The sequence below is a fragment of the Aspergillus steynii genome (genome assembly GCF_002849105.1).
Source record: "Aspergillus steynii IBT 23096 chromosome Unknown P170scaffold_3, whole genome shotgun sequence".
NCBI classification, from domain to species: domain Eukaryota; kingdom Fungi; phylum Ascomycota; class Eurotiomycetes; order Eurotiales; family Aspergillaceae; genus Aspergillus; species Aspergillus steynii.
In genome coordinates, this window is record NW_020194400.1 from 1,517,977 (window position 1) to 1,542,147 (window position 24,171).

Genomic DNA, 24,171 nt, shown 5'->3' on the forward strand with positions numbered 1-24,171 from the left:
TTGGCCGCCGCGCTGCCACTTCTGCTCCTCTGCCCTTCCAGCTCGCTCCTTCGATTCAACTTCCCAATTGTCCCCGCCTCAGCTGCCATTATCAGACGACTGAGGGGAAAGGAATGGCCCTAGTCGACTACGCTCGGTCCTGGCCTCGGACCTTAGCCCTTTACGGATATGGGCTCGACGACAAATTAATCGGCTCCGCGCCTGGTTTATCCGGCTCATTGGGAATCCCCAATACTTAAATGGCTCTCCGGCGGGGTATTTCCTCTCAGCTGGAGGTCATTGATTTCTTTCATCTTTCTCTCCTTCTTGTCGAGCCCAATTGATCGCTTGTTCGATTGCCCAGCATGAAGTTCACTGAGGGAATGTGGCGCCTTCGCGTGGGTGGATTCTAGCTTCTCGAGATCATGTCTGATCGAATTTCCAAGGACTGCTGGCTGACCTTGTCTGCAGGAAGGCATTCGCATTGACTGGATGAACAATGTCGAGAGACTGAGCGTTGAAAACGAGTCCGTGGATCTCCTCTTGAACAAGTTCCAGAGACACCGTGGAGACACGCTAAACTCAGGTCCGTCCACTCCCCCCGATATCGTGGAGTTGTGTGGGGAGTGTCAATGGCTGATCCCCGATTTTATCTTGTTTAGCGGCCATCTCGGCTCATGTCACCTCTCCCTTGGAAGGGATTATTGGCGTCAAGTTTTGCCACTGGTATGTGGATCATCTTTTCCTCACTTTCTTTTTAATTGCCTCCGTCTTCAGTGTTCACCGTTATATCTTCCTTGTGTACACAACCCTTTTCTCATTGTTATTCTTCGCTTTAGGGCTGGCCAAGTGGACAACGGCCCTCACTACAAATTGAGCTCCTCCACCGGCCACACCAAGATCCACCACGAGAAGAACAAGGCCCTGCAATATGGCAGCGGCCCCCTAGACTTGACCATCAAGACCGAACCGAACGAGCTGGACTTTGTGTTCTCCGGTGCCAAGGGAAAGCTCACGGGTCACTCGTGGCGATCGATCGGATACATCGGCGACCAGACGACGGAGAAATCCCGCTGGGACGATGGGATCTTCTTCGAACGCCAGGGATACATGCTCGCGGCGCTAGATCTCGGCGTCGGGGAGCGAGTCTATGGGCTGGGAGAGCGATTCGGGCCCCTCGTCAAGAACGGACAGACCGTCGACATCTGGAACGAGGACGGCGGCACCTCGTCCGAGCTGGCCTACAAGAACATCCCGTTCTATATCAGCTCGAACGGGTATGGTGTCTTTGTGAATAACCCTGGCAAGGTCAGCTTGGAGATCCAGTCGGAGCGGACCACGCGTGTAAACCTCTCCATTGCCGGCGAGGAACTGGAGTACTTCGTGGTGTATGGAAGCACGCCCAAGGAGATCCTGCGCCGGTATACGGCCTTGACGGGTCGTCCTAGCTTGGTTCCGTCTTGGAGTTATAACCTGTGGCTTACAACTAGTGAGTGTGGTCTTTTCCTACAACATCCCTCGTTGCCTAGCTGACCGTTTTGCTTCTTCCTTCCAGGCTTCACAACCAACTACGATGAGCAGACCGTCACCGGTTTCCTGGACGGGTTCCGAGACCGGGACATTCCCCTGGGTGTCTTCCACTTTGACTGTTTCTGGATGAAATCCTACCAATGGTGCGACTTTGAGTTCGACGCCGACATGTTCCCCGATGCGCCTGGCTATCTCAAGCGACTCAAGGACCGGGACCTCCGCATCAGTGTCTGGATCAACCCGTACGTCGGACAAGCTTCGCCGCTCTTCGCGGAGGGCAAGAAGAACGGCTACTTCATCAAGGTGAGCACACAGTTCTATCCTGATTCCCCTTCTAGCCATCTAACACGTTCCAGCGCACCGATGGTTCCGTCTGGCAATGGGACTACTGGCAGGCGGGCATGGCGGTCGTCGACTTCACCAACCCCGACGCCTGCGCCTGGTTCTCCTCGCACCTGAAGCGCCTCATGGACATGGGCGTCGACAGCTTCAAGACCGACTTCGCCGAGCGCATCCCCTACCGCAACGTGCAGTACCACGACGGCTCCGACCCCGTCCGCATGCACAACTACTACACCCTCCTCTTCAACAAGGTCGTCTACGACACCATGATCGACCGCTACGGCGCCTCCCAGAGCCTGCTCTTCGCCCGCAGCACCGCCCCCGGCGGCCAGATCTACCCCGTCCACTGGGGCGGCGACTGCGAGTCCACCTACGAAGCCATGGCAGAGTCCCTGCGCGGCGGCCTCAGCCTCATGCTCTCCGGCTACATCTTCTGGGCATCCGACATCGGCGGCTTCGAAGGCACCCCGCCCCCAGCCCTCTACAAGCGCTGGGTCCAGTTCGGCCTCCTCTCCTCGCACTCGCGTCTCCACGGGTCTTCCTCCTTCCGCGTCCCCTGGATCTACGGCGAGGACTGCAGCGCCGTCCTGCGCGACTGCGTCAACCGCAAGATCCTCCTCACCCCGTATATCCTCGCCGAGGCCCTCCTCGGCCACAACCAGGGCACCCCGCTCATGCGGCCCATGTTCCTCGAGTTCCCGGACGATCTGACCACCTACCCGCTCGACACGCAGTACATGTTCGGCGCCAACCTGCTCGTCGCCCCCGTCTTCGCCGACTCCGGCGAGGTCACCTTCTACGTGCCGCGCACCCCCGAGGACCACGCCGGCAAATGGATCTCCTGGTTCGATCACAGCAAGTCCTACGAGTCCGGTCGCTGGTACACCGAGACCCACGACTTCGATGCCCTCCCCATCTTGATCCGGCCCGGGTCTGTGACCCCGATCAACGCGAAGTTGAAGGCCCCGCAGGGCGACGCCCTGGATGGGCTGGAGGTGCTGGTCAATGGCGAGCTGAAGGACGAGGTGAAGGTGGATGTGGTGGATCCCAGCAACACGGGTAAGGTGTTGAAGGTCGTCTCGGTGGGCGTCAAGGATGGGGCGGTGGTTGCGGATGATGCGGGCGTGAAGGTCACGTCCGTGGGTAAGTAGATCGGTTTCTCTTGGTCTGTTTATCGGCCTGGAGGGAGGGGGGGTTGGTAGGAAGCATTCCCAAGGGATGGTCAGAGTAGATTGAAATGATGAAATGAATGACAAGCATCCATGCCGAGTTCACTACTATTCTTTCCTAATTATATGTAGTATTGGTTACAGCAGTCTACAATCTGGTTTCATTCTTTAGAGAAGGCAAATTAAAATCTTCAAAGTAATTGATATTGGATATTAAGGTAATCAAGTGTCCACGACTAGATGACTGACGTGACTGGCGCGTGGCATCATCGCTCATGCTCGTATATCATGAGTCAGTCATGCATGAATCAAAAGTAGAAAACATATGGGTATCATGATGTTCGGCAAGAAAGGTAAAGTCAAAAGAAAAAGATCCAACCAGCAGGCGGGCCAAGGCCGGTCCTGTGACAAGGTTGAGTCGAGGAGAATGTAACAAGAGAAAGAAAAGAATCAACGAAAAGAGGAAGATGAAGAAGAGGAAAGAGAAAGAGGAAAAAAGAAGAGAAAAAGTGAGAACAAGCAAAATGCTCGAAATCGTAAGGTCAACAGTCAATCTTTCCCAAATCTGACCGGACTCATGTCAATTTACCATGCTTCCTCGACGTCAAGAAGCCATTTGCGCACGCCTTCTCTCAATGTATTGTCCGGTCCAGCCAACGATCGCTTGCGTTCGCGGTCCGCCAACCCAAGTTCACCGTCGACATCTTCTCGACAGTGCTCGGCAGTCACGCTGCGAACGACCTCTTCCAAGGCGCCCAGCACTAATTTCCGGCATTCTGTACGGGGAACTTCGAGGGGAGGCACTTCATCGCGACTCGCAGTCTCCGCGGTGGGTCGGTCATCCCCCTTGCGTGCTCGAGACGGCGAGGGAGCCCGAGAGTGTGCTAGAGAGGAGGGACCACTCTGGGCGAGGACTCGTTCCAATGCATCAATCAAGGTGCCATCGAGATCCATGACGGGCTCCTCGACGAAACGTTCCTCGACTTCGCTGGGATCGTACCCTTCTAAGATAGAATGGACGGAGGTCCTAGTGGAGCCGGTTCCGGGCGAAAAGAAGTTCGCAAATTGGGAGGACGTAGAGCCTCCCGGGATGTGTCTCGGAGTCGATGGATGGGAGAACACCGATGGTGAAGACGGACTCTGCCAGGCATTGCCGACAACTTTACGCCTTAAGCGAAGTCTTTTTACGGTAAAGGTCCTAACATCCGCGATCAAGGTCGTCGCAACGTCGACCCATCTTTCCGTTCCATCGGCATCGCCGAAAGATGCAATCGGTGTGGGTTCTGCTTGCATTGCCCGCTTAATGTCGGCCTCCAAGTTGGCATAAGGCCGAGTCGCTTGAAGCAGAAAGTCCTCGTGAAAGCTCTTCAACCAGCCAGCAACATTCACACTGGGCCCGTCATTGTCTCTAAGCGGGCCGTGGAATCCGGAACTGCTGCTGTGCGTAGAAGCCAAGGCATCAACACTGGTGACTGAAGTGCGCGTCTTTTTCGGAGATGATATAGTGGAGTCACCGGACGAAGAAAGAGAGACGAATCCAGGCAGAGGAAGGTCAACGTCAACAACTCCATCGTCCCCGCGCACAGATAACTTCAGAGAAGATTCCCTGGTGTGATCAGTTGTCGACGACAGATCCGGTGTATCTTCCTCTTCTTCAAGGCGCTGGGCACTTGAGGAGTGAGGGATTGAGATGTTACCACTAGTAGAGGTCTCCGGGACATGTTCCTTCGGCATGGGGGCCGATGCTTCTTTGACCATTTGGGAAAGGGTAGGAGGTCCTCTTTTGGGGGGCCCTGCATAGACAGAGACGGAGCGCTGTCGGGCTTCGGCCTGTGAAGGTGCTGCCGATTCCGAATCCTGTCGAGTCCACAGACCAGAAAATAGGTTACCCCATCGTCCACCTGTAGATGGGAGACTGTTATTGGTGCTAACCGCGGAGCTATCGCTTCTTCGCAAGTTCTTGAGAAGGTTCTCGGAAGCCAAGCTATCGTTGCTTTCGGCCACAGCGGAATCCGCACCCTCCCGTTCTGATCGGCTCTGAGAGGCAAAATGCGGAACCGGGACAGTCGTGCTGGGGGTGGTGGTAGACGTCGTAGCCATCCCGGTATTTTTGTTGATACGTGGATCCTTTGCGTGCATGGGAACAGCGACAGTGCGAATGGAACGTGCATCAGATCCTCTCCGGCGTGAGCCCGGATCCATCGGCGCCATGGCGTCGGTATCATCCGAGCGGTGTGCGGTCTCAGTTGACGACACACTGACAGACCGTTGGTGTTGGTCCCTATCGTTGAGAGTAAGACGCTGCGCACGCGATCGTCGTTCAATGGCCCGCCGCAGAGATTCTTGCCGAAGGACCGGTACATTCGGGGGACTTTGGGAAATTGCGCGAGTAGAGGCCGATGTACCAGGGCGGAGAGGGGATGGGAGCGGCTCAAAACGCTGCTTAGGGGGAAGGAATGCGGCTAACAGGAAGATCAGACGGCGAGCCGTCATTTTGTCCGGCGAAATAATCACGGTGCGGTTCGCGAGAATCGGATCCGCCTCCTGCTGCTGCGCCTTCTGTTGGAGATAGTGCCGGCGACGGTACCAGTCTGGACCTAGGACATTAAGCCACTCGGTATGGTTTCCCAGAAAAGCCGTAATGAGAACCAGAAAGAAGAAACTATGCTCTTTGTCTCCGAGACTGCGGACAATCGACCGGCCTTCCTCGCGCCAAACACCCCACCGACTCTGTCCGGTCACGACGTGTGGAGTTTGCAGCGCGGTACTGATGCGGCGAGTACTTCGAATGGCCTCCTCCTTCAGTTTCGAATTCACAGACAATATGTTGGCCGGCAGATGGATTATGGTCTGGTTCGTGCGTTGCATATTAGGGGCTTTCGCGGGCTTCGGATGTGCACCAGAGGACGCATCCACCTTTTTCAAGAGGAAAAGAAGTTCCTTTCGCGAAAGCCTCTCTAAGTGCGAAAGAGCACGGTTGATGACATCCCATTGATCCACGAGCAAATCGATTCGCTCATCCAAACTGGCCGGTGGTGATGCCATGGAAAGGCTGTCATCGAGAAACCCAGGGTGCCACCGATAATCCGAATCCAGCGAGCAAGACATTCCTGGTTTTGGCGAATCTGCGCCCTGGGTGCTGAATCGGGAGACGGGCCGGCCAGTATTTCGACCCAGAAGTGGGATCTGGATCGTGATCGCCACGGCATACATCGGGGTTTTCTTTTCTTTGATCTTTTTGCGCTTGGTGATGTCGGGGAAAGGAAATCCAGGTTCAGCAAACGATTCTTGATAGTAGGATGCAGAGATGTCTGGCTTGTCAGGAGATGCATCACCAGTCTCTGGCAAGTTGACGCTGAACATCCTGGTTAAGAGGATCGTCACTTTCGATGGTGGCTTGGTATCATGAAGGTGGTTTGGGCTTGCGAAGTCAGGGCTTCCAGTAGTATGTGCCCGAGACATGTGGCTGCGAGTCGTTTGATTTGTGGTCGAGGCCTTTCCAGGTTCCTCATCGGCGGAGATGATATGCATCTTTGTCGACGAACCCCGATAGCTGAAAGCACTACTGCCAAATATGCAATTCAGTAGGCTAGAGTCATTCGAGTCGGCCGAGTGGCGTGAGCTGCCAGCATCATGAAAGCCACCGGCCGGTGCAAGTGTCGAGCTGCGGCCTCGGGCCCGCATAAAAGCACCGGATGAGAGGGGCGGAGACCGGCGTGTTTCCGCAGCAAGCGAAAAGGGACTCGGTTCTACCACTGATGCTTGAGACAAATGTCCGCGCCGAGCCCCTCGGGAGAGCGTCGACACCGTCCGTGCATGTCTTGCACCCGAACCATCCAATGGCGGAGGTTCTAATCCCAGGCCATGCACGTTCGTCTCCGATGCGCGGGTATCCAACAAAACACAAGCATCCTTGTCACCTAGGGCATTCTGGGCGATGATCACACGAAAGTCCTTCATCGGGTCCAAGTCGACCCCGACTCCTCGGTCATCGTAGGCACCGGCCGTCGAGGCATTCGGAGAATTCACGGTCGTGTGGAGAGGGTATGCATAGGTGTTCGAATGGCGGAGAAGGCTCGCATCGGGAAATAAGAGGCCGGACGTATGCTCCTCTTCCGTGACGGACTCGAGCTGGTGGGCATTCTTCGTGGAATAGGCCGCAGGATTCAACGTTGACGCTGCGGTGCTTAACAATCGTCCCAGCATGGTGGCTGAAACGAAGAATACTGTACGAAAAAAAGGAAAGTAAAGAAACAGAAACCGGGATAAGAAAGGAAAGGAAAGTCCGCTATGTTAGAAAGAACTGGTGTTCCCCATTCTTCAAGCCTGCCGAGCAACAACCATGATGGGAGGATTGAAGAGCCACTTGGGAGGGAATTGATGTGCAGTAGAGGTGGCGGTCGATGACAGGAATTGAGGGGTACTGGCAGACAAAGTGGGACCGATCACCGTGGATTCAGGGCTGGGACCCCGAAATGAATGGCTGAGGATGCAGAGGACGACTGAATTGAACCCCAGAACGGGAGCAATCAGAGGAGGGAGTGGAGAGAGGAGGGGAGAGCGAGGGAAAAGGGAAAGGAAGCGAAAGGAAGTCGGAAATGCAAAGGGCGGTGAAGCTGCGGGCACATGATCTCAGCCTCATCGCATGCAGCCGGACGTTTCGGTGACACAAACCACCTCATCCTGCAGATGACTGACAGCCGGCTTCCAGGATCCTGTCCTGGAATTCCAATAGGCCTCTCTTTTATGCCCAGGGTCCCCGGCTGGAAGGGGGGGACTGCCTCGGAAACATGTTCGATTTTGATTGAATGAAAGGTATCCTAATTAACTACTAACAATGCAACTGTGCACACCACCTAATGCTGTGCCTTTCGCTTCACTTTGTCCACCAGACTCTTCAGATCCTCACTGCCTTGCTTGGGTGCGTCCTTCTTCTGCTTCTTCTTCTGCTTCTTGTCCTGCGTGGGGACCTCGTCCTCGTCCCCACGCTCGTCCCGGTCCCGTCGCCGTTTGCGTCCTTCGTCCAACAGTGCCTTCATGCCCGACGTACCCTTAAACCGAGGGTTAGTCGGGTCGATCGCAAACTCATGGCTCTCGAAGAGTCGAGAGAATCGAGGATCGCTGACTTCCATCTGGAAATCATCCTTGACCTCGGGGGCCTGTTTGCCCTTGCCCTTGCCCTTCTTCTTCTTGCCGGCCTGTTTCTCGGCCTTCTCGATGGCGTTCATGTCGAAATGCTGCATGCCCTTGTTCTCATCGTCCATCATCAGAAGCTCTAACTCGGCGCGCTTGGCTGCTTCGGCCGCCTCAACCGCCTCCCGCTCTGCCTTCTTCTTGCGCTTCTCCTCCTTACGACGGGTTGCAGCCGTCATCTTCTCACCAGGATCGTCGAAGAACGGGTCATTGAATCCCATATCTTCTTTCTCTCCCTCAGGTGCATCCTCGCTCTTCTTGCCCTCCACGGCGTGATCTTCATCCTCTTTGCCTCCGTCTTCCCCTTCTCTGACTGCCCTGATCCTCTCCTTTCTCTTCTTCTTCCTCTCACGCTCCTTGCGCACGTATTTTTCAAGCGTAGTTTCATCCTTTTCAGGCTCGTTCTCAAAGATTCCATCCTTTTCAGGACCTCCCGCAAGGCCGGAAGTAAAAGTAACCTCCATCTCACCAACGGGCCCATCTGATTTGGGCGCACGGGATGGCTCCGCGCTCAAGCCCAGAAGGGCTCGCATACGCTGCTTTTCGTCCTCTTTCTTAGAGATCTTAGAGCTCTTTCCATCTCCCTTCGTAGCGTCGACAATTTCCACGGCCTCCTCGTCTTCGCTCTCGTTGTCGGAGCTGTCACTTGCAAGATAGGCCTTCAAATCGTTCTCGTCGATATCTTTCCGGCTGCCCCGGAAGGCGCGAGCCTGGGCTTCCTTGCGCGACTTGTCCTCCATGTCCCACGTCAGCTTAACTTTGCTGTGTTGTAGCGCATCGGTGACGAATTCGTTGGGCTGGTAGCCATCTGGGATCCGGGTGCATTGATCCCGAGGTTTGTCGTCGGAAAAGTCGGTGTCTTCAGGCACGAAGCGGAGGTCAAAAAAGTTGGCACTCGACAAGTATTCAGCACCGTCCACCAGGTCATAGACATGCTTAGCAGCTTCCCTGGATGAGAACGTGAGGATTGCATAGAAGTAGCGCAAACGCTCCAGCTGGTACTTTCGTAGCTGTGTAGAGTTGAATTCCTCGCCCTTGTCCTCTTTCAACATGGACTTCTTGATCTCTTCCTCGTCCTCGTCGGAGCCGAACTCCTCGAATTCCTCCTCGGAATCCTCATCGGACTCGTCACCCTTTGCCGACGCAAAAATCTCCCGGGGAGGACCCTCCGCCTCCTCGCGCTCCATCCGTTCCTTTCCAAACTCACTTGGATAGACCGCAACCTTTTGGACACGGCCACCCGTGGGCGCGAAGCTGGAAAACACCGCCATCAGGTCCTCCGCCCGGATGTTGTCCCAGTCGAGATTCACCACGGCAATCCGCTTCGTCACGTCGCCCGTGGGTATACCGGCCTGTTGCTTGTCGGGGAAGTCAAGCTCCTCACCGCCAAGCTCGGCCTCGTCCTCCTCATCTTCTTCATCGCTACTCTCCTCCTCGGATGATGAAGACGAAAACCCTCCGTCTCGCGCAGGATCGTACGATTCGGCCTTCTGCAATTCTCTCAGGACCACCTCGTCATCTTCGCCACTAACTTCTGCGTCGTCGTCGTCGTCGTCTTCATCGTTTTGCTCATCCAGCTGGTAGAATCGCTCCAGCTGCTTCTTTGTGTCGTCGCGGGCAAGCTTGCGTCCGTAGCGATCAACTGCGGCGTTTCGGGAAAAGTCCTTGTCGCGCAGCATGTGCGCGAAACGATTGTCGAGTTTCACATGGGTCTGGCGTTTGCTCGGAAGACGATACCGAGGGTCTGTTTGAATATTGGAAAATCGAGGATCCTCTATAGCACGCAGATGTAATTGTCAGTTCAAGGTTGGCCTTCCAAGGCAGGAAATGGTTGGCAGGGCGTACTGATCACAGAGTCGGCCTGGTCTTTGGCAGCGCCGCCCTTCTTTGATTTCTTCTGGTTAGGCATTGTGGCAGATCCACATGCAAAATGCGAAGAAAGATGGGATCAATCGAAGAGTTAAAAGGATCGATTATTGTTGAGGAAAAACCGACAAAGTTGGATCGTCCAACGGCAGATAAAAAAAAAGCGGCCGAGTAAATGTGACGATAAGGATAATTTTCTGCGAAGAATGTGGCCCGTGCGTTCCTCCGGCCGCAAACCCTCCCAAGTACATGTACTACCGCTACAAAATTAAGACTTATTCTCTTCATTGATCTCGTTGTGTTCCTTGTTTTATAAATATATATGAATATAGTATGTACTAGCCAAAATGTCCGTCATTGTATGCACATTCTACATTCAACTCCATCACATGTCCCGGACGTGTGGTATCAATGCTTCAACTTAACACCCAAAATATCTCTTCTCCATCCATCGAGGTTCGCGCTCCTCTTCGATCCGTCCCACGATAACCTTCAGACGCGGGTATACTGTAGTCAATCGCTTGAGTCCAATTTTGCCGGCAGCACATGTCACGAAGACAATCTTCTGCTCTTCCACTCCGTGGTCAATCAATATACGGACGGCCATCAAGGCGGCGCCACCACTGGCCATTTGAGGATCCATCAGCATGACAGTAGCATGTGTTTCAATGCCATCGGGCAGTTTAAGATAGTGCAGCTCTGGCTCCTCGTTTCGTGCATTCGTTTGAATGAGGACGCGACCCGTAATACAATCAGGAATCGTTCGCTTGAGAGCTGTCTCGAGACAAGAGCCTCCTCGTAGGATGGCAACAGCAGACATAACGCCTACCGGGTTCAGGCCGTTGTATGTCGTCCCCTGAGGCGTGTTCACAAACGAGGGATCGTACGACGCACTGTCCAAAGCTCTGTTCCGATGAAGTTAGCAGCTGCAACCAGCATATCTCCGTTACATTGTTCCACGCGACTTACTTCTCGATCAGCAAGGAAGCAAGACGGTCAAAATAGAACACAAAATCAACCTGTTCCGTTTCCGGATTCTGGAGGATTGTGTTCATGCCAATGAATTGGGGCGTCTGGGGCATCATCAAAACATTGGGAGAAAGCTGCAAATCAGCGGCAATCTTTTTCAGCTCATGCAGCTCCGCACTGTGCTTCTCTGATTTCTCCTCAAGTTTACGCTGGATGTGTTTTACCACCATGTCTGGATGGATAAGTCAACACCTGCAGTGGCAGTCGCGAATGATATTTCTTACCAATGGCCGTCTTGTTCTCAATACCTCGGGGAATGATAATATCTGAGTCGGTTAGACAGGCCAATTCAAGATTTTCAGGCCGAATGTCAACTCACCGGAGACAGATCGCTGGGGTTCGACATAGTACTTGTACGACGGTTTAACATAAGTAAACCACTGCTTGATGATTCCATCAATGTCCCTTCCTCTCTCCCGAACATCGCGCATGACTAGCTCCGTCTTCCGTTAGAGTAGTTCATTCACCGTTAGGGTTTGGAAAATAACCCACTTCTGCGCCCCAGGCAAACATCCATGTCTGCCTCTACAAAGATCTGGAGAAGAGCTGGTCAGCATGAAGAAAAAGACGAGAAGAAATAAAAGAGCAATAAGTCTCCAGCTACGCCAGTGCAGTCCTACCTTAACATCCAACAGCTCCATGATTCTCGGGTCATGCAAAGCTAGAATACCCTCCAGGATCAAAACTCGAGGAGAATAAAGAGTGGTCGTCTGAGGTTGGCGTTGATGGTGGGCGAATGAATAAACGGGAATGTCTGCCTTCTTCCTTTTTTTTGTTCAAGGGTCGAGAGTTGTTAGTTACTTTACAAACCATGTCTGCTGGTCGAGACCCAGGTTACGACGAGAGGGCATTTTATCTGTACCCTTGCTTTAAGTCCTTTAAGGTGTTCACCAAGACATCGAAATCCAAGGCATCCGGACAGTCAAAATCAAATTCATTCCTATGCGCCTTGGCATGTTGGTCCGGGTTCAAGCTTTTGTAGAACGAGTCCTGTAGCAACCGACGTTAGAAGTTGCAGGGACAATTCCACGACTGGCATTTCTATGGCGGCGGGTGGAGGAAATCGAGGCAATAATATACCATTACGAGGATCACCACCCACGGCAGGTTTAGCGACTTCACGATCTCCATAGCCACCGAGGTCTTGCCGGAGCCCGAGCTACCGGCGATACCAATGATACTCAAGTCCGCCCATGGCGGAGAGTAGCGCTTCTCCGTGGCAGCGGAGTACACGGGCGAGATGGACTCCATGGTCTGGGAATTGCTTTTTCTGTTCTTCAGAACCGAGCCTGTCGACAGGGGCAAGTCAGGCCCTTTGCCACCTCACAATAGCACGCACAAAGCGACTGATAAGAGTCGAATTACTACTTCTGTGCAGGCGCTAAGAGGCGCCAGACCGACTAACGCCCAACGCGGCTAGTCGCGGCGCTTGCGCTCTTCGGGCTTAGCCGGCCCTCGTGACTTGTTCGCTTGCGGCAAAACGTGACCAAGCTCCCGCCGCTTTTTCTTCCCGAGCTTTTCTCTCTCTCCTCTTCTTCCCTTCTTCTTCCTCCCAGCATCCTCATGGCTCCCGTCTGCGAAGCTCTCCATCTTCACAGACGGCCATCTCTCCTGTGACAGGATCTCTGAGCGCATTGTCCCAGGACTCTCGCTACCACTAGCATACACGATGTCGTCTGCTAATTACGTATGCTTCCCGACGTGTTGTGCGTGCGTGGGGGCTTGGTTTTAACGGGAAGCAAAGCAGATGTCTCCCACTTCCTCGACAACAACGCCGACATGGCATCAGTTCGAGCGGAAGGTCGACGAGGTCAAGCCATCCAAGACGTGAGTTCTTCCCGCCCCGTGTTTCCGACACAATTGGTCCCCTGCCCCATTATGATGCATTTCAAAATCAAGTTGGGAATCTCTCTGAAATATCTTGAGGAGAAACACATTAACTTGTCCTACTGAACCCCATTCGCATGCCATTTTATTTTTGAGGTGTCGTTAGATCAACAGCGACTAACGTGGCAATGCAGTGATATTAATGACTTGGTCATGGACTACCTCATCACCAATGGCTACCCCGCTGCCGCAAAGAAATTTGCAGTCGAGGCCAACATCCAGCCCAAGACGGATGTGGAGTCTATTCAGCAAAGGGTAGCCATTCGGACTGCGATCCATTCTGGTAATATCCAGTCTGCGATCGAAAAAATCAACGAGCTCAATCCTCAGGTAAGATTTTCCACCTCTCCTTCATCACACTTTTCTTTTCCCCTTGCTATGATTATATTTTGTTTTCATGCACCACTCGTAAAACCTCTTCGGGGGTTTGACGAAAAACAAACATCTTCAGTCCTCAGTATGATGCAAACCATTACATGTCACATTTTTTTCAGAATTTGCTTGGTCGAACCGTACACTAACATGCGTGACCGACTAGATCTTAGATGAGCATCCTTCGTTGCATTTTGCATTGCTGCGTTTACAGCTAGTTGAGTTGATTCGCACATGCACATCTCAGCCGAACGGCGATATCAGCCCTGCTCTGGAGTTTGCGACCTCGCATCTCGCTCCTCGGGCGCCCACCAATCCTCAGTTTCTGGAAGATCTGGAGCGGACGTTGGCCCTTCTGATCTTCCCGACTGAAAACCTCACCCCATCAATTGCCCCCCTTCTACACCCCGACCTACGTAAGGAAATCGCCACCCGCGTGAACGAAGCCATCCTGCAAAGCCAGGGCGCTCGCAAAGAGGCTCGGCTGCGCAACCTAGTCAAGCTCCGCGCATGGGTCGAGCAAAAGGCCCGCGAAGCTAAGAAGGACATCCCCGAGAAGCTGGACCTCGGACTCGGCGATGCAAGCGCCACCAATAATGACAAAGACGCCACGAAAGCCGGCCCCAATGGCTCTAATGACACCGTAATGACCAATAGCGGAGACGTCGACCCGATGATCTCGTGAAGTTGACAAGGTCCCCGGCCGTCGCTCCGGTAGTGATGAATCCGGGACCCGGTCAATTATTGTTTCCTACTTACTACCTTTCTGTGTAGCGAGGTGTTTCTGGCGCAGGCTCATTGGCAATGCTGCTTTTGTAACTTTGACCTCATAATAATACCAATATACTCTTTTTGTCTTATTTGATCTCTCATCACCAACCGCCATGTTCTCTCTACTTCGGTAAACGCGCAATGAACTTTCTCCGCCGCTCGTCAACCGACCCGAAATCGTCAGTCCTGTCCTCGGAGTCTCTGCCTGATCCATGAATCATGATGCCTGCGACGGAGTATCCGGTTCCATCCATCGACGCCCGGTGTACCGACCAGGCTTAGTCTCCTTTGCAATCGGCGGACCGCGGTCCAAATTTCAATATCCATTATTCAATCTTCGCCGAGTCCGACTCGCCGTACTCCACTCCAGGGCCGGGACTCTCGATTTAAATCCTACTCCGAGACAGCGCTCACTGCCGATTCTCGTCTCTCGGTCGGCTCTAGGGCTGGTTCGTCGATCTGCTTGGCGTCGGTGGTCGCTGTAAGATTGCAGATTGTATACTCCGTACTAAATACTGCGTTTATAGTAGACCTCTAGTCGATCGTTGGTTGGTAGACAGTGTTCCTGAACTCTGAGTATGTCTCTAGTAATCAATAGAAGTGGGAAAACGTGTTTTTTAGGCAAAAATTTGAATGCTGCTAGCTGTTTATTTGATGTGAATTGGGTGAGTTGACATTCACCCGAATATCCGATATATATATCATGGCAGACAAACAGGCCATCCTATTGCAAACACACCAGCAAACACTCTAAACACACAATCATTAGAACTGAAAACAAAAGAAAGAAAATAAAATTAAATACAAAAGAGCGGAGAGAGATCGGTCTATAACAAAATCAATTTTTCATACATCTAGAGTACCGCAAACGAGGTACCGACGGTTGAGTACATGTTAACCGGCCATTCAAATGCAACATAGGAAATGATGAAGCAGCAGAGGAAAAGGGGTAAGTAAAGTCCAGGGCTCTCCTTTCCAATCCAGTCCAGTCCGATTCATAACGCTGGTATATCATGGCTCGCGTCCAGGACGGTCTCTTATGTGGATTGTATGTAGGAATGATTAGGAGAGAAGAAGGCATGCATGTCACGTAAATGGGAACCCACCCCCCCTGTCAGGGATTACCACAGCAGATGGCTCGTCTAGACAAGGGGGCGGGGTGAGGGAATAAAGAGAGGGTTTGGGTCAAGAGGAGCTTAGAAGCTCATGAGGTCTAGAGAATTCCCAGTTAGTATGTGAGTTTTCACGAGGAGACAATAAGGTAATGAGAAGGAACGAACCTCTTCCGAAGAGCGACCGCTTGGCCCAGTCCATGGCAAGCATCACCCGGGTGCGAAGACTGACACTCTGGGCAAAGTACACGCTACGCCAGAGATACATGGCCAGGACGCCACCGCTGAAGTTGAGGCCGCCGAAATCGAAAACGGCGGCGTTACTGATGTACGCCAGACTGCCCAGGTGGCGGTACCGGAAGGCCTTGTACACGGCCTCGTCCAGATCGCCGTGGTCGATCTCGTTGATCCTCATGCCGGGCAGAGCAGCGGCCATCTTGGCCAGCTTGCGACCCAGATACTCGCCTTGCTGGTTGGCGCGCTGGGCGGTGGCAGGCAAAGAGGTCAGTTTGGTGTCGATTTGATGAAGGAGTTCGGAGAGCTCGCCGAAGTCGAGGGTGCCGGAGTGATCTTTGTCATACTGCTCGAACAACTTGTCAAGCCGACGAAGGTGGTTGGAGGCCTGGGGGAAACGCTTCTTCACGCGAGTGGCCACGTCTTGCCATTCCCGGAACGTGAGGTGCAGCTTTTCGGGGTCCTTGCCTCTCTCCCACGCGATGGTGCGGAGGAAGGAGACGATATGGTCTGCAATGTTGTTCTGTACGGTAGAGCAATCGCCAACGGCATACACATCACCCAGAGGGGCCCCGATTAGGCGGAGATGGGCGTCCGTCTCGAGAGCATGCTTGTTGTTTTGCGAGTCAAGCTTGTCGGAAAGCTTCTGGCAAAGATCGGCCCGAGCTGTAGAGCTGTTTAGCGTGCGACCTGGTCAATCTTGAAGGTCAGTTTACTTACAGACACCCGTGGACCACAAGCAAAAGCCCATAGGAATCTCCTTCGTGACTGTTTTTCCATCCTCCACTTGAGTGAAGACGACCTTGTCGTCGCGGACTTCCTTAACACGGGAATTCGTCAGGACATCGACAGAGTCTCGAGCAAAACGGGCCTGCAATAGTTAGCCTATGTATTTCAAAGAGGAGCTTGGAAGTAAAAGCAGATCATACTTCGGCAAATTTGGATAAGGCTTCATCGTAAGTGTTCAGGATATGGGTTCGGCTTTGAATGATGTGGACGGAGATTTCGTTTCTCAGGATTCTGGGGAAGGAGTGAAGCAGATCCTCGTTGAGCAGGTCATACAACTCGGCCGCGAATTCCACACCTGTCGGACCTCCACCACAGACGACAAATGATAGCAGCCGCTTACGCTCCTCGTCCGTGGTCGTAGGCAGACAAGCCAGCTCCATGTTCTCCAACACCTGGTTCTTGATCTGGCGGGCATCGTCGATGGTCTTCAAGAAATGGCAATGCTCGAGACCCTTGACGCCATGGGGGTTCGTTATGCATCCTGAAACACCAGATATGTCAGTAAACATCCCGAAATGCAGCTGCCTGAGCAATAATACACACCGACACCGATAACCAGCTTGTCGTAAGGAAGATAGAAGCTCTTTTTCTGCCCATTGGCATCTTCCCGAGACACCTCCACCAATTTCTCCGAGAAATCAACATCGATTGCCTCTCCCTTCAAGAAGTGGCCGCGGACCCGCTGGATGATGCGTCGCACGGGCTCAACAAGCGACCTCAACCCCAGAGTGCCGACGGTCGCAGAGGGCAGCATAGGCGTAAACAGGAAGTAATTGGTGGGCGAAACAACCGTGACGTGGTAATCACCCGGGTGAAGCTGCTTCAGAAGCGCAATGCTACCCCAGCCAGTACCCAAAATCACCAGCCGCGGTTTCTCATTTTGGTCTGCCATTTCCTCCGTATCATAATCTCCCACCAACACCTCAGCGATCGGCAAGTTCTTGGGCCCTCCCCGTCGGGGATTCAACGCCAGCTCAGAGACCGGGATGTCTTCGGCACTTGGACGTTCGCGGTACGTCGTCGCATCGTAGACGAAGAAAGCCACCACGGCAGCACCGCTCATGACGATGAAAAAACCACAGTATGTAAACGTTTTGATGGCGGCATTGAGCACGGACGATTTCCGGTGGGGTTCAGTCGGCGTGTCTGGCGTTGTCGTTGACTGGTGTCGGACGGACAGGTGGCTGTTGAAAAAGGTGCGTGACGCGAGACATTGAGGCACTCCATTGCGACGAGGAGCCAGCACTCGGGCGGCCGAGAGTCTAGTAGAGGAAACGGATGGTTTCGATGAATATAATCGACCTGTTAATAACCCAACTCTCTTCAGCGCTGTGGTCTCCGGTCGACTCCGGAGCAACACTGCGCTCATGGCGAGGAGGGTGACTATTTATGTTTGGGGGCGAACAACAAGGTTTGGGAAAGGGGGGAGAAGAACGAGATAATGAGACTTCCGCAAAATAAGGCAGGGAGGGAAAAAGGTTAGAAAAGCAAGGCGAAGTAAATGGATGAGGCCGAGCCAGCGAGCGAACGGACGAGAGTTCCGACGGACGGAGGAAAACGAGATCAGATCACGCCGAGCAGGGAGCTTCCGGCGCGACGTCATCGGCAAAGAGGGTCGCCCAAGCCTTGCCAGACCCGCCCGGCCTGCTCTACCGTCTTGGCGCCGCCGTCTTATCTCCCGGCGATCAGTTGGGATTTTTCTGTGTGCCATTCTGCTATACTAGGACTATACTAGCGCCGACACCGTTCATCGCTGCTGCAGATCCCCTGGCGGTGGGAATCAATGGCATCGATCATACACCGTCCCCAAATCAAAATGCCTGCCCGAAGATTTTGAAATGAAAAAAAAAAGAAAAGAAAATACAGGAGAAAAAGTATAGTAAAAGGTAAATCAAGAGAAGTGAAATAACAGGAAGAATTAAGAAGATAAGAAAATATGAAATCAACGAAATGAGCCTCCCATGCCGTCCCTAAAACACAGAAAAAGCAAATATAGATGTCGCAAAATAAACGAAATCATGCCGGATATTCCGAACGCCAATCTCCTTTCCCATATGCGACGTTTATGAGCTAAAAAAACAAATCAACTGGATGGAACCCACCTCTCTCAGTTCCAATCCAGGTCTTCTTCGGGCTCCGTGCTGGCCCGTTTCTTTCCCGATCCAGGTTTCCTCCCACGGGGTCGCTTGGAAGGATTTTGTCCTGGGATCGAGTTCTTTCTTTTGGCAGGGCGCGGTGCGGCGGCCAGGGCCCCTGCCGTACCGCCATCATCCATGTCGTCAAGACTTTCCCCGTCTGCATCCTCATCCTGCCCGATTTTGAATTCATCGTCAATGGCAAGTAGCGTCGAGAACTCTCGGCACTTGTTGATCATGTTTTCCTCGCTGTCTAGCGTGGCGAAGTTGCGTTGGATGGCGTCCCAGAATTTGTCCCCAGTTATCCCGTGGACCTTGGTCGCTGATTTGTGAAGATCCTTTGCAGCTTTGTTACCCTTGTCTCGCACGTGCGCTGTGACGCCGTAGAGACGGCGAAGGTGCGTTCGAGCTTCCCAGAGCATCGACAGGGATGCAGCTGCAGTAGCAAGTAGCCTCAGAGTTTCGGGGTTGACCTGCTGCGGAGGCGCCATCACCCCGGGAGCTTCAACCACGGGCATGGAAAATCCGTCAACCTGAGGAACCTGCGGAGGCTCTAGCTTGGCTGGGAATATCTCCGTCTCAATGGAATGGGCCACGACCGTACCAGTTGCAGACACGATGCGTTCCATACATCCAATCGTGGGCACCAGCTCAGTATGCTGGGCATAGTCAAAGAACGCAAGATTCTGTGACACAAACCGAGCCAGCAGAAGGTGCTCCGGAGGGTCGCCCGTAAAGTCGAGTTTTTTCAATTCAAAATCGACCTTGGCACACAGGTTCGCGAGAAACTTTTTCTGATACCGACTGTTGCTGATCTTGACGATCTCAAACAACGGCGCGAGTTTAGCAACGAACGGGCGGCTGAGCGCACCGCTAGAGTCCCCCACTATATCTCGCTGATAATAGAACGCCTCCTGGACGGCCCGCATGTATTCTCTTTCGAACATGGATTCATACTGCTGGTGCAGCATTTTATGAGTGTCAAAGGCAATTTTGGCGATGGCCGGGACGGTCGATGTTTCCAAGGAAACCAAAACGCCCGCGCATTCCTTCGGGTGGACAAGACCTTGTCGGTTGATGCTGGCTATCAGCTCGATGGCAGTCAAGGCGTACGAATCCTGTCGCGATTGTGCCACACGAAGCATGCTTTGTAGGAAGTGTTGCGCAATCAACGCAGCCGCTCCGTCGTTGTCGCTGGCTTTCAAGGACCCTCCGAGTCTGGTGGAATTCTCTTGATCTGCAACTTCTGCAACGGGCATGACCGACTTCTCGGCCCGACCCTCGTGCATCGCAAAGAAATCCGCAAATGCCCTCAACACGATGTTTTGGAGGCTAGGGTTATCCTCCTTGAACACCATGCTCAGTATCTTTCGAGGTTCTTCCCGGCTGAACTGGCCCGGCCAGGATTGACAAATTGAGCCCAAACTTTCGAGGGCCATCACTCTCAATTCAAGCGGCTGTCGAGGAAGAGTGAAAGGCATAATGGCGTCAACCATCAAGCCGGCGACGGAGCCCCCGTTCCAAGCAGGGAACGCATTTTTGAAGTGCGGTTCGTATTTTTCGAGGTCGCAGTGCCGGCCAACGCAACCCGCGATTCGTATATAACTTTTGGCCCTCGCCAGGACGGCTGTATTGGCAGTATCCGAAAGGTCAATGTTCTTGTAGTGCTGTATAGGTTTCAGAACGGAGATAGTCAGCTTCACAAGTCTGTCTGTGTTGTGAAGCACTCCGTTGATGGTCCAAAGACAGGCCATAACTTCGTTGAGCTCGGAGCGAGCAAGTTTAGCAACGCTTTTGAAAAGATCGTTCTGAACTTCCTTGAGAAGGGTGTGATGCGCGGCGGATAGGAATGGCAAGACACAACGGTATATAACTACCACGGACCGGAACAGAAAGAGATCCTCCGCCGTGGCAAGATGTCCAATGTAAGGGTGCAGGGTTTCGAGCTGATCGGGCCGGAAAAGTTTGGCGTTGGCCTTTGAAAAAACAGTGATGGTTTGCAATAGAGCTTGCTGGAACTCCTTGCCCGAAGCGTCGTTGCCCTCAACTAGCTTCTCGAACATCGTGGATACCAGCGCCTTGCAAACTTTGAAGTTCAGAGAAGCGGACTTGGATTTATCGGATAGGATCTTCTTGAGGCAATCCCCGAGGGTCTCAAGAGCTGTTTCGCTCCGTTGCACCAACTTGACAATCAGCGTAACTCGTTCGCCGAGGCCAACCTGCAATTTCGGGCCATCCTGTGCGGAGTCGACCACCTCGTAGAATGGCGCCAGCCAAATTTCTTCGAATGTCTGGCGTGCCAGTGAAGCTACACTTTCCTCGAGATCCCCCGTCCGCTGAAGAAAGCTGTCGAGTATCGCTAGTTTGAGCTCAGTGCGAGAGGTCTTGAGATAGATGTCTTTGAGTAAGCCTATACAGCGCTTTCTCACACCCGCAGTGGCGTCGGCAGCGCAGGTCAGAATACTGCGGCACCCGTCTTCTTCCAGCTTTGGCTTCAGAGTAATGCATTTGGCGATCAAAGAAAGTGCGGAATCGCGCACCATGGGAGATGCATCGGTTGCGCACCGCAGGATCACACGCATTACAGAGGCATCTCTGTCCAGAAGACTCGGGTCTTTCTCGAGCATGTAGATTACACTCTTCAGACTGCGGCTGCGGACCTTGGCTTGATCACTGGTGATTGAGTTGAGGAGAACCTTCAGGATCGTGTCAAAAGCTTTGCAGAAGCTCGAGTTCAAAACCGTTAGAATGTAGGCAAATTTTCCATGTGCGGAAGGTATGCCGTCAAAATGTTTGTGAGTCTCCAACCACAGCGGGTCCGACAACAGTCTCGCAAAAAGGTCGACCAGGTCCTCAGTCTCATCATCGTAGGTAACTTCATCCTTGTCCTCGGGGTTGTAGTAAACGGAGCAGAAGGTCTTCGCCCATTGCGCAAGAAAATAGCCCCGAGCGCTGGTGAGCTGCCAGGTATCGGAGTTGCGATCTTGTATGAAGTACTCCAACGTCATTCGGTAAGGTCCCTCGGCGACCACGAGATCCTGAGGATGCAAAGCACGATTCGAATAATCGTCGAACAGTTGTCGTAGATAATCGGTGAGATCACTGTCGGACTCCTCCATCCCTGGAAGCAGATGTTGGGCGGTCACAATGAGATCGGATATTGCGGAGCCCATCCATCCTAGCAATTCCAGAGCCATGCTTTTTGCGGTAGCGGGACTCTTATCTAGGTCGGCTATACCAACCATGTGGGAGGCCATGATGCGAAGAAGCAATTCAGCCGCTGGCCAATCGGTCGAACCCAGCACCCCAATTAGGTCTTCCGTAAAAAGATCGAGGATATTGCGGTAGGGCTGGTCGCCGGTCTTGGTAGATGTCATTGCCCGCTGCACAATGAATTTGACGATATACTGGGCGCTGCGAACTGCATTATCGTAAAGGCGATTGACCTTGGTCGCGAGTTGTTCTAGTGAGATTTCAGAGTCGTCGTCCATTCCATTTTCGTTCCCAAGAGGCTCGTCATCGTCTTCTTCAGCATCATCACCAGACGCAGGTAGCTTTCGCTTTGTTGTCGCGTTTCTAGAAGATGGAACCTCCAACGCAGTCGTCTGCACAAGTTGCATCACTAACGCCGTGAGTAGCTGGATGCTCTTTCCGTCAGAGAGTTTGAACTGCCTGGCGCTTTGTCGCGTGGATGGAAGTTTCTCTAATGACACTAGAATTTCATCAAGGATAAAAGGTCGTTGATCGGGATATTTGGAAAAGATCTTTGCAAGGACATCCATTGCACCACGCCGGACAGACTCGTACTTTTGGAATCCTACCGCGGAGTCTTTCTCCGTGTGTGCATTCTCCACGAAGATCAGTTTGGCGGCAAAGAATTCCGTTGCCGTTACTGTACCCTCGGAGACATCGATGCGAGAGAGGAAATCAGCGAAAAGAGAAAGAACTTTTTTGTCTTGCTGGATCACGGCCCCAATGGCTCGCCTCTGGGCGGAAAAGAATTCGAAGAGCTTCCCATCCTTACCATTGGGGCGCGCTTCCACAGCGGGAATAATACAGTGATCAAAGGACTGGTTAAGTACGTTCGGGATGGCCTCGATCAGATCCTCGGGGCAAAGATCCCGCTCGGTCTGCGAGCCCGACATCGTTTGCAGCAACGTGCCGACAGCAAGAAGGGCATTATGTATATCTTCCAACTTCTTTAACCACTCTTGAGCTTCACCTTCGTTCGAAGGATCGTCTAATCTCAGATCTGGTGACTGCGCAGCAATAATGGGCTTTTCACAAAGTTTCTGGATTCTTTTCAGGTAGTCGGAGGGGATATCTTGAAGCCTTTTGAAGCCAACAACTTTTTTCATAGCCTTCTGAAGGCGACTATGCGCATCCGAAGAGAGGATGGGCCCACTGACCTCGAGCGCATGAGCCGCAGCGAAGACGGGGTTCGATTGATCAGCAGCTACATTCGATGTTCCTGGCTCGAGTTGATCCTCGGCCTCGAATACCTCATGGAGAAGATCTTGCAGCTTTACCAAAGCCGCGTCTGCTTCCTCCTTCTGGTCTTTCAAACGTATCGAGGCGAGACTATCCTCCCCTTCCGCATTGAGCTTTCTTCTCTTTGACGCGCCCCGGTTGTCATGAGATGGGATAGGTTTTACTGGGATAACGACGGATAGATGGCTTGTTTGAGGGCCCTGCTGGTGATAAGACGCGGGCGTTGACTTGTTTGCCGCATGTGCTTTCTGGTTCCAGGAATTCGGCGTCTGAGGAAGCTTTCCGGTTTCCGCCTGGGGTACAGTGGGATCTGCCATTGGTGAGTGGAGGTTCGATGTATCAAGTGACGCCAACGGCCATCCTTACATCGAAATGCTATATCCGTAGAATCCAGCATCATCTTTGCAAATGAGCCAAGATTATCGCGGCCGGAAGCCTGCTCAGGACCGGACGTCGGATGGTGGGAACTGCCGATGCCTGCAGGGAGCTTAAACTTACTGAAAGTCCGAGCAAGTGAGTATGGTGTCGTCATTCTGAGGCATCCGGAAAGCTTACAATTCAGTCAAGTGGTCCCCGTCCAACAACTGCTGCAGGTATTCGCGCGACGTCTCCAACCGATCATCACGTCCAGATTCGATCTCGCCGTTGAGGTCATTCAAGGCCGTACGACCGGATTGAAGAATATGATTGATGGAGGTTGTGTTCGGAGGGCGACCAACGTCCGGGCGTATGATACAGTCTAAGGGGAAAGCCCACGGGGGTTATGTCAGTTAAGCTTCACATAACACTCAGAGGAGGGACCGTCGATCCCAAGTATGTAGTCGCACCTAAGCCGAAGACGGGAGAGCTAGACATGGGAGAGTACTGCAAAGCCTCCTCTACAAACAACGGGCGATCCCGACGCGGCGGAAGGCCAGCGACATGGTGAGGCTGCGCCTGAGGACGGCCATTGATGACGACCTGCACGGCCGGATGCCGGGTTGGGTCCATGGTCTGGTCTGGCGGAAGGAAGATCCCCTTAAGGGAGGAGTAGGATGGAAGTGAGACGAGTAGGAGTGAACTGGGAGAGAAAGAGACATGCTCTGCCCCAAGACATGGCTATCAGGCAAGAGAGCGGAATCCCATACCCAACAAACGACAGGCCCAATGCTTTTTTGCACGGCGGAGGTTTCCAGATGTAATTATTCATGCCAGGCACGCTCGCTCTTGCCGCTGCCGCGTTGCTGACCGCCCGGCATTATGGAGGGCCCGTGCGTTTCTTTCCGGCAGGAA

The 24,171-nt window shown here is 53.1% G+C and overlaps 7 protein-coding genes across 7 annotated transcripts; 2 read left to right on the forward strand and 5 right to left on the reverse strand.

Moving 5' to 3' along the window:
* Positions 1-72: 72 nt before the first annotated feature.
* P170DRAFT_405441 (putative sugar hydrolase) lies at positions 73-3,075 on the forward strand. The gene is made up of 6 exons (XM_024846588.1): positions 73-377; positions 451-565; positions 642-705; positions 819-1,468; positions 1,535-1,812; positions 1,866-3,075. The coding sequence occupies exons 1-6, from the start codon at positions 345-347 to the stop codon at positions 3,000-3,002; spliced, it is 2,277 nt and encodes a 758-aa protein (XP_024705710.1). The 5' UTR covers positions 73-344; the 3' UTR covers positions 3,003-3,075.
* A 127-nt stretch (positions 3,076-3,202) lies between these two features.
* P170DRAFT_435598 (uncharacterized protein) lies at positions 3,203-7,556 on the reverse strand. The gene has a single exon (XM_024848974.1). It carries the CDS (start codon positions 7,224-7,226, stop codon positions 3,606-3,608), a length of 3,621 nt encoding a protein of 1,206 aa, XP_024705711.1. The 5' UTR covers positions 7,227-7,556; the 3' UTR covers positions 3,203-3,605.
* A 171-nt stretch (positions 7,557-7,727) lies between these two features.
* P170DRAFT_381062 (pre-rRNA-processing protein ESF1) lies at positions 7,728-10,222 on the reverse strand. The gene is made up of 2 exons (XM_024845552.1): positions 10,059-10,222; positions 7,728-9,987 (listed from the first exon to the last, which is right to left on the reverse strand). The coding sequence occupies exons 1-2, from the start codon at positions 10,120-10,122 to the stop codon at positions 7,877-7,879; spliced, it is 2,175 nt and encodes a 724-aa protein (XP_024705712.1). The 5' UTR covers positions 10,123-10,222; the 3' UTR covers positions 7,728-7,876.
* A 157-nt stretch (positions 10,223-10,379) lies between these two features.
* Positions 10,380-12,440, reverse strand: P170DRAFT_435600 (uridine kinase family protein). The gene is made up of 8 exons (XM_024848975.1): positions 12,189-12,440; positions 11,971-12,098; positions 11,729-11,873; positions 11,601-11,643; positions 11,428-11,541; positions 11,333-11,374; positions 11,049-11,280; positions 10,380-10,984 (listed from the first exon to the last, which is right to left on the reverse strand). The coding sequence occupies exons 1-8, from the start codon at positions 12,357-12,359 to the stop codon at positions 10,501-10,503; spliced, it is 1,359 nt and encodes a 452-aa protein (XP_024705713.1). The 5' UTR covers positions 12,360-12,440; the 3' UTR covers positions 10,380-10,500.
* A 598-nt stretch (positions 12,441-13,038) lies between these two features.
* On the forward strand, positions 13,039-14,085 carry P170DRAFT_143461 (uncharacterized protein). Its single transcript, XM_024842483.1, has 2 exons — positions 13,039-13,325; positions 13,534-14,085. Exons 1-2 carry the CDS (start codon positions 13,149-13,151, stop codon positions 14,050-14,052), a joined length of 696 nt encoding a protein of 231 aa, XP_024705714.1. The 5' UTR covers positions 13,039-13,148; the 3' UTR covers positions 14,053-14,085.
* A 1,249-nt stretch (positions 14,086-15,334) lies between these two features.
* P170DRAFT_445727 (putative NADH-ubiquinone oxidoreductase 64 kDa subunit) lies at positions 15,335-17,642 on the reverse strand (the record flags this gene model as incomplete). The annotated part of the gene is made up of 5 exons (XM_024850732.1): positions 15,335-15,351; positions 15,419-16,150; positions 16,205-16,355; positions 16,414-16,754; positions 16,817-17,642. The coding sequence occupies 5 exons, from the start codon at positions 17,640-17,642 to the stop codon at positions 15,335-15,337; spliced, it is 2,067 nt and encodes a 688-aa protein (XP_024705715.1).
* Positions 17,643-18,152: 510 nt separating this feature from the next.
* On the reverse strand, positions 18,153-24,066 carry P170DRAFT_381074 (putative sister chromatid cohesion protein Mis4). The gene is made up of 4 exons (XM_024845553.1): positions 23,727-24,066; positions 23,455-23,638; positions 23,266-23,396; positions 18,153-23,209 (listed from the first exon to the last, which is right to left on the reverse strand). Exons 1-4 carry the CDS (start codon positions 23,887-23,889, stop codon positions 18,381-18,383), a joined length of 5,307 nt encoding a protein of 1,768 aa, XP_024705716.1. The 5' UTR covers positions 23,890-24,066; the 3' UTR covers positions 18,153-18,380.
* Positions 24,067-24,171: the final 105 nt, after the last annotated feature.

What these genes read in the sequence shown, in the direction of transcription:
- P170DRAFT_143461 (XM_024842483.1), top strand. Translation starts at nt 13,149, where the DNA reads ATGGACTACCTCATCACCAATGGCTACCCCGCTGCCGCAAAGAAATTT. An exon ending in TCAACGAGCTCAATCCTCAG is followed by an intron (nt 13,326 to 13,533) that starts GTAAGATTTTCC and finishes GTGACCGACTAG; the next exon opens with ATCTTAGATGAGCATCCTTC.
- P170DRAFT_381074 (XM_024845553.1), bottom strand. Translation starts at nt 23,889, where the DNA reads ATGGACCCAACCCGGCATCCGGCCGTGCAGGTCGTCATCAATGGCCGT. An exon ending in CTCTCCCGTCTTCGGCTTAG is followed by an intron (nt 23,639 to 23,726) that starts GTGCGACTACAT and finishes CTTTCCCCTTAG; the next exon opens with ACTGTATCATACGCCCGGAC. An exon ending in GGGGACCACTTGACTGAATT is followed by an intron (nt 23,397 to 23,454) that starts GTAAGCTTTCCG and finishes TCGGACTTTCAG; the next exon opens with TAAGTTTAAGCTCCCTGCAG.
- P170DRAFT_381062 (XM_024845552.1), bottom strand. Translation starts at nt 10,122, where the DNA reads ATGCCTAACCAGAAGAAATCAAAGAAGGGCGGCGCTGCCAAAGACCAG. An exon ending in CCAGGCCGACTCTGTGATCA is followed by an intron (nt 9,988 to 10,058) that starts GTACGCCCTGCC and finishes TGCGTGCTATAG; the next exon opens with AGGATCCTCGATTTTCCAAT.
- P170DRAFT_405441 (XM_024846588.1), top strand. Translation starts at nt 345, where the DNA reads ATGAAGTTCACTGAGGGAATGTGGCGCCTTCGC. An exon ending in TGGAGACACGCTAAACTCAG is followed by an intron (nt 566 to 641) that starts GTCCGTCCACTC and finishes TATCTTGTTTAG; the next exon opens with CGGCCATCTCGGCTCATGTC. An exon ending in GGCGTCAAGTTTTGCCACTG is followed by an intron (nt 706 to 818) that starts GTATGTGGATCA and finishes TCTTCGCTTTAG; the next exon opens with GGCTGGCCAAGTGGACAACG.
- P170DRAFT_435598 (XM_024848974.1), bottom strand. Translation starts at nt 7,226, where the DNA reads ATGCTGGGACGATTGTTAAGCACCGCAGCGTCAACGTTGAATCCTGCG.
- P170DRAFT_435600 (XM_024848975.1), bottom strand. Translation starts at nt 12,359, where the DNA reads ATGGAGTCCATCTCGCCCGTGTACTCCGCTGCCACGGAGAAGCGCTAC. An exon ending in TGAGAACAAGACGGCCATTG is followed by an intron (nt 11,281 to 11,332) that starts GTAAGAAATATC and finishes TTATCCATCCAG; the next exon opens with ACATGGTGGTAAAACACATC. An exon ending in GCTTCCTTGCTGATCGAGAA is followed by an intron (nt 10,985 to 11,048) that starts GTAAGTCGCGTG and finishes TCATCGGAACAG; the next exon opens with AGCTTTGGACAGTGCGTCGT.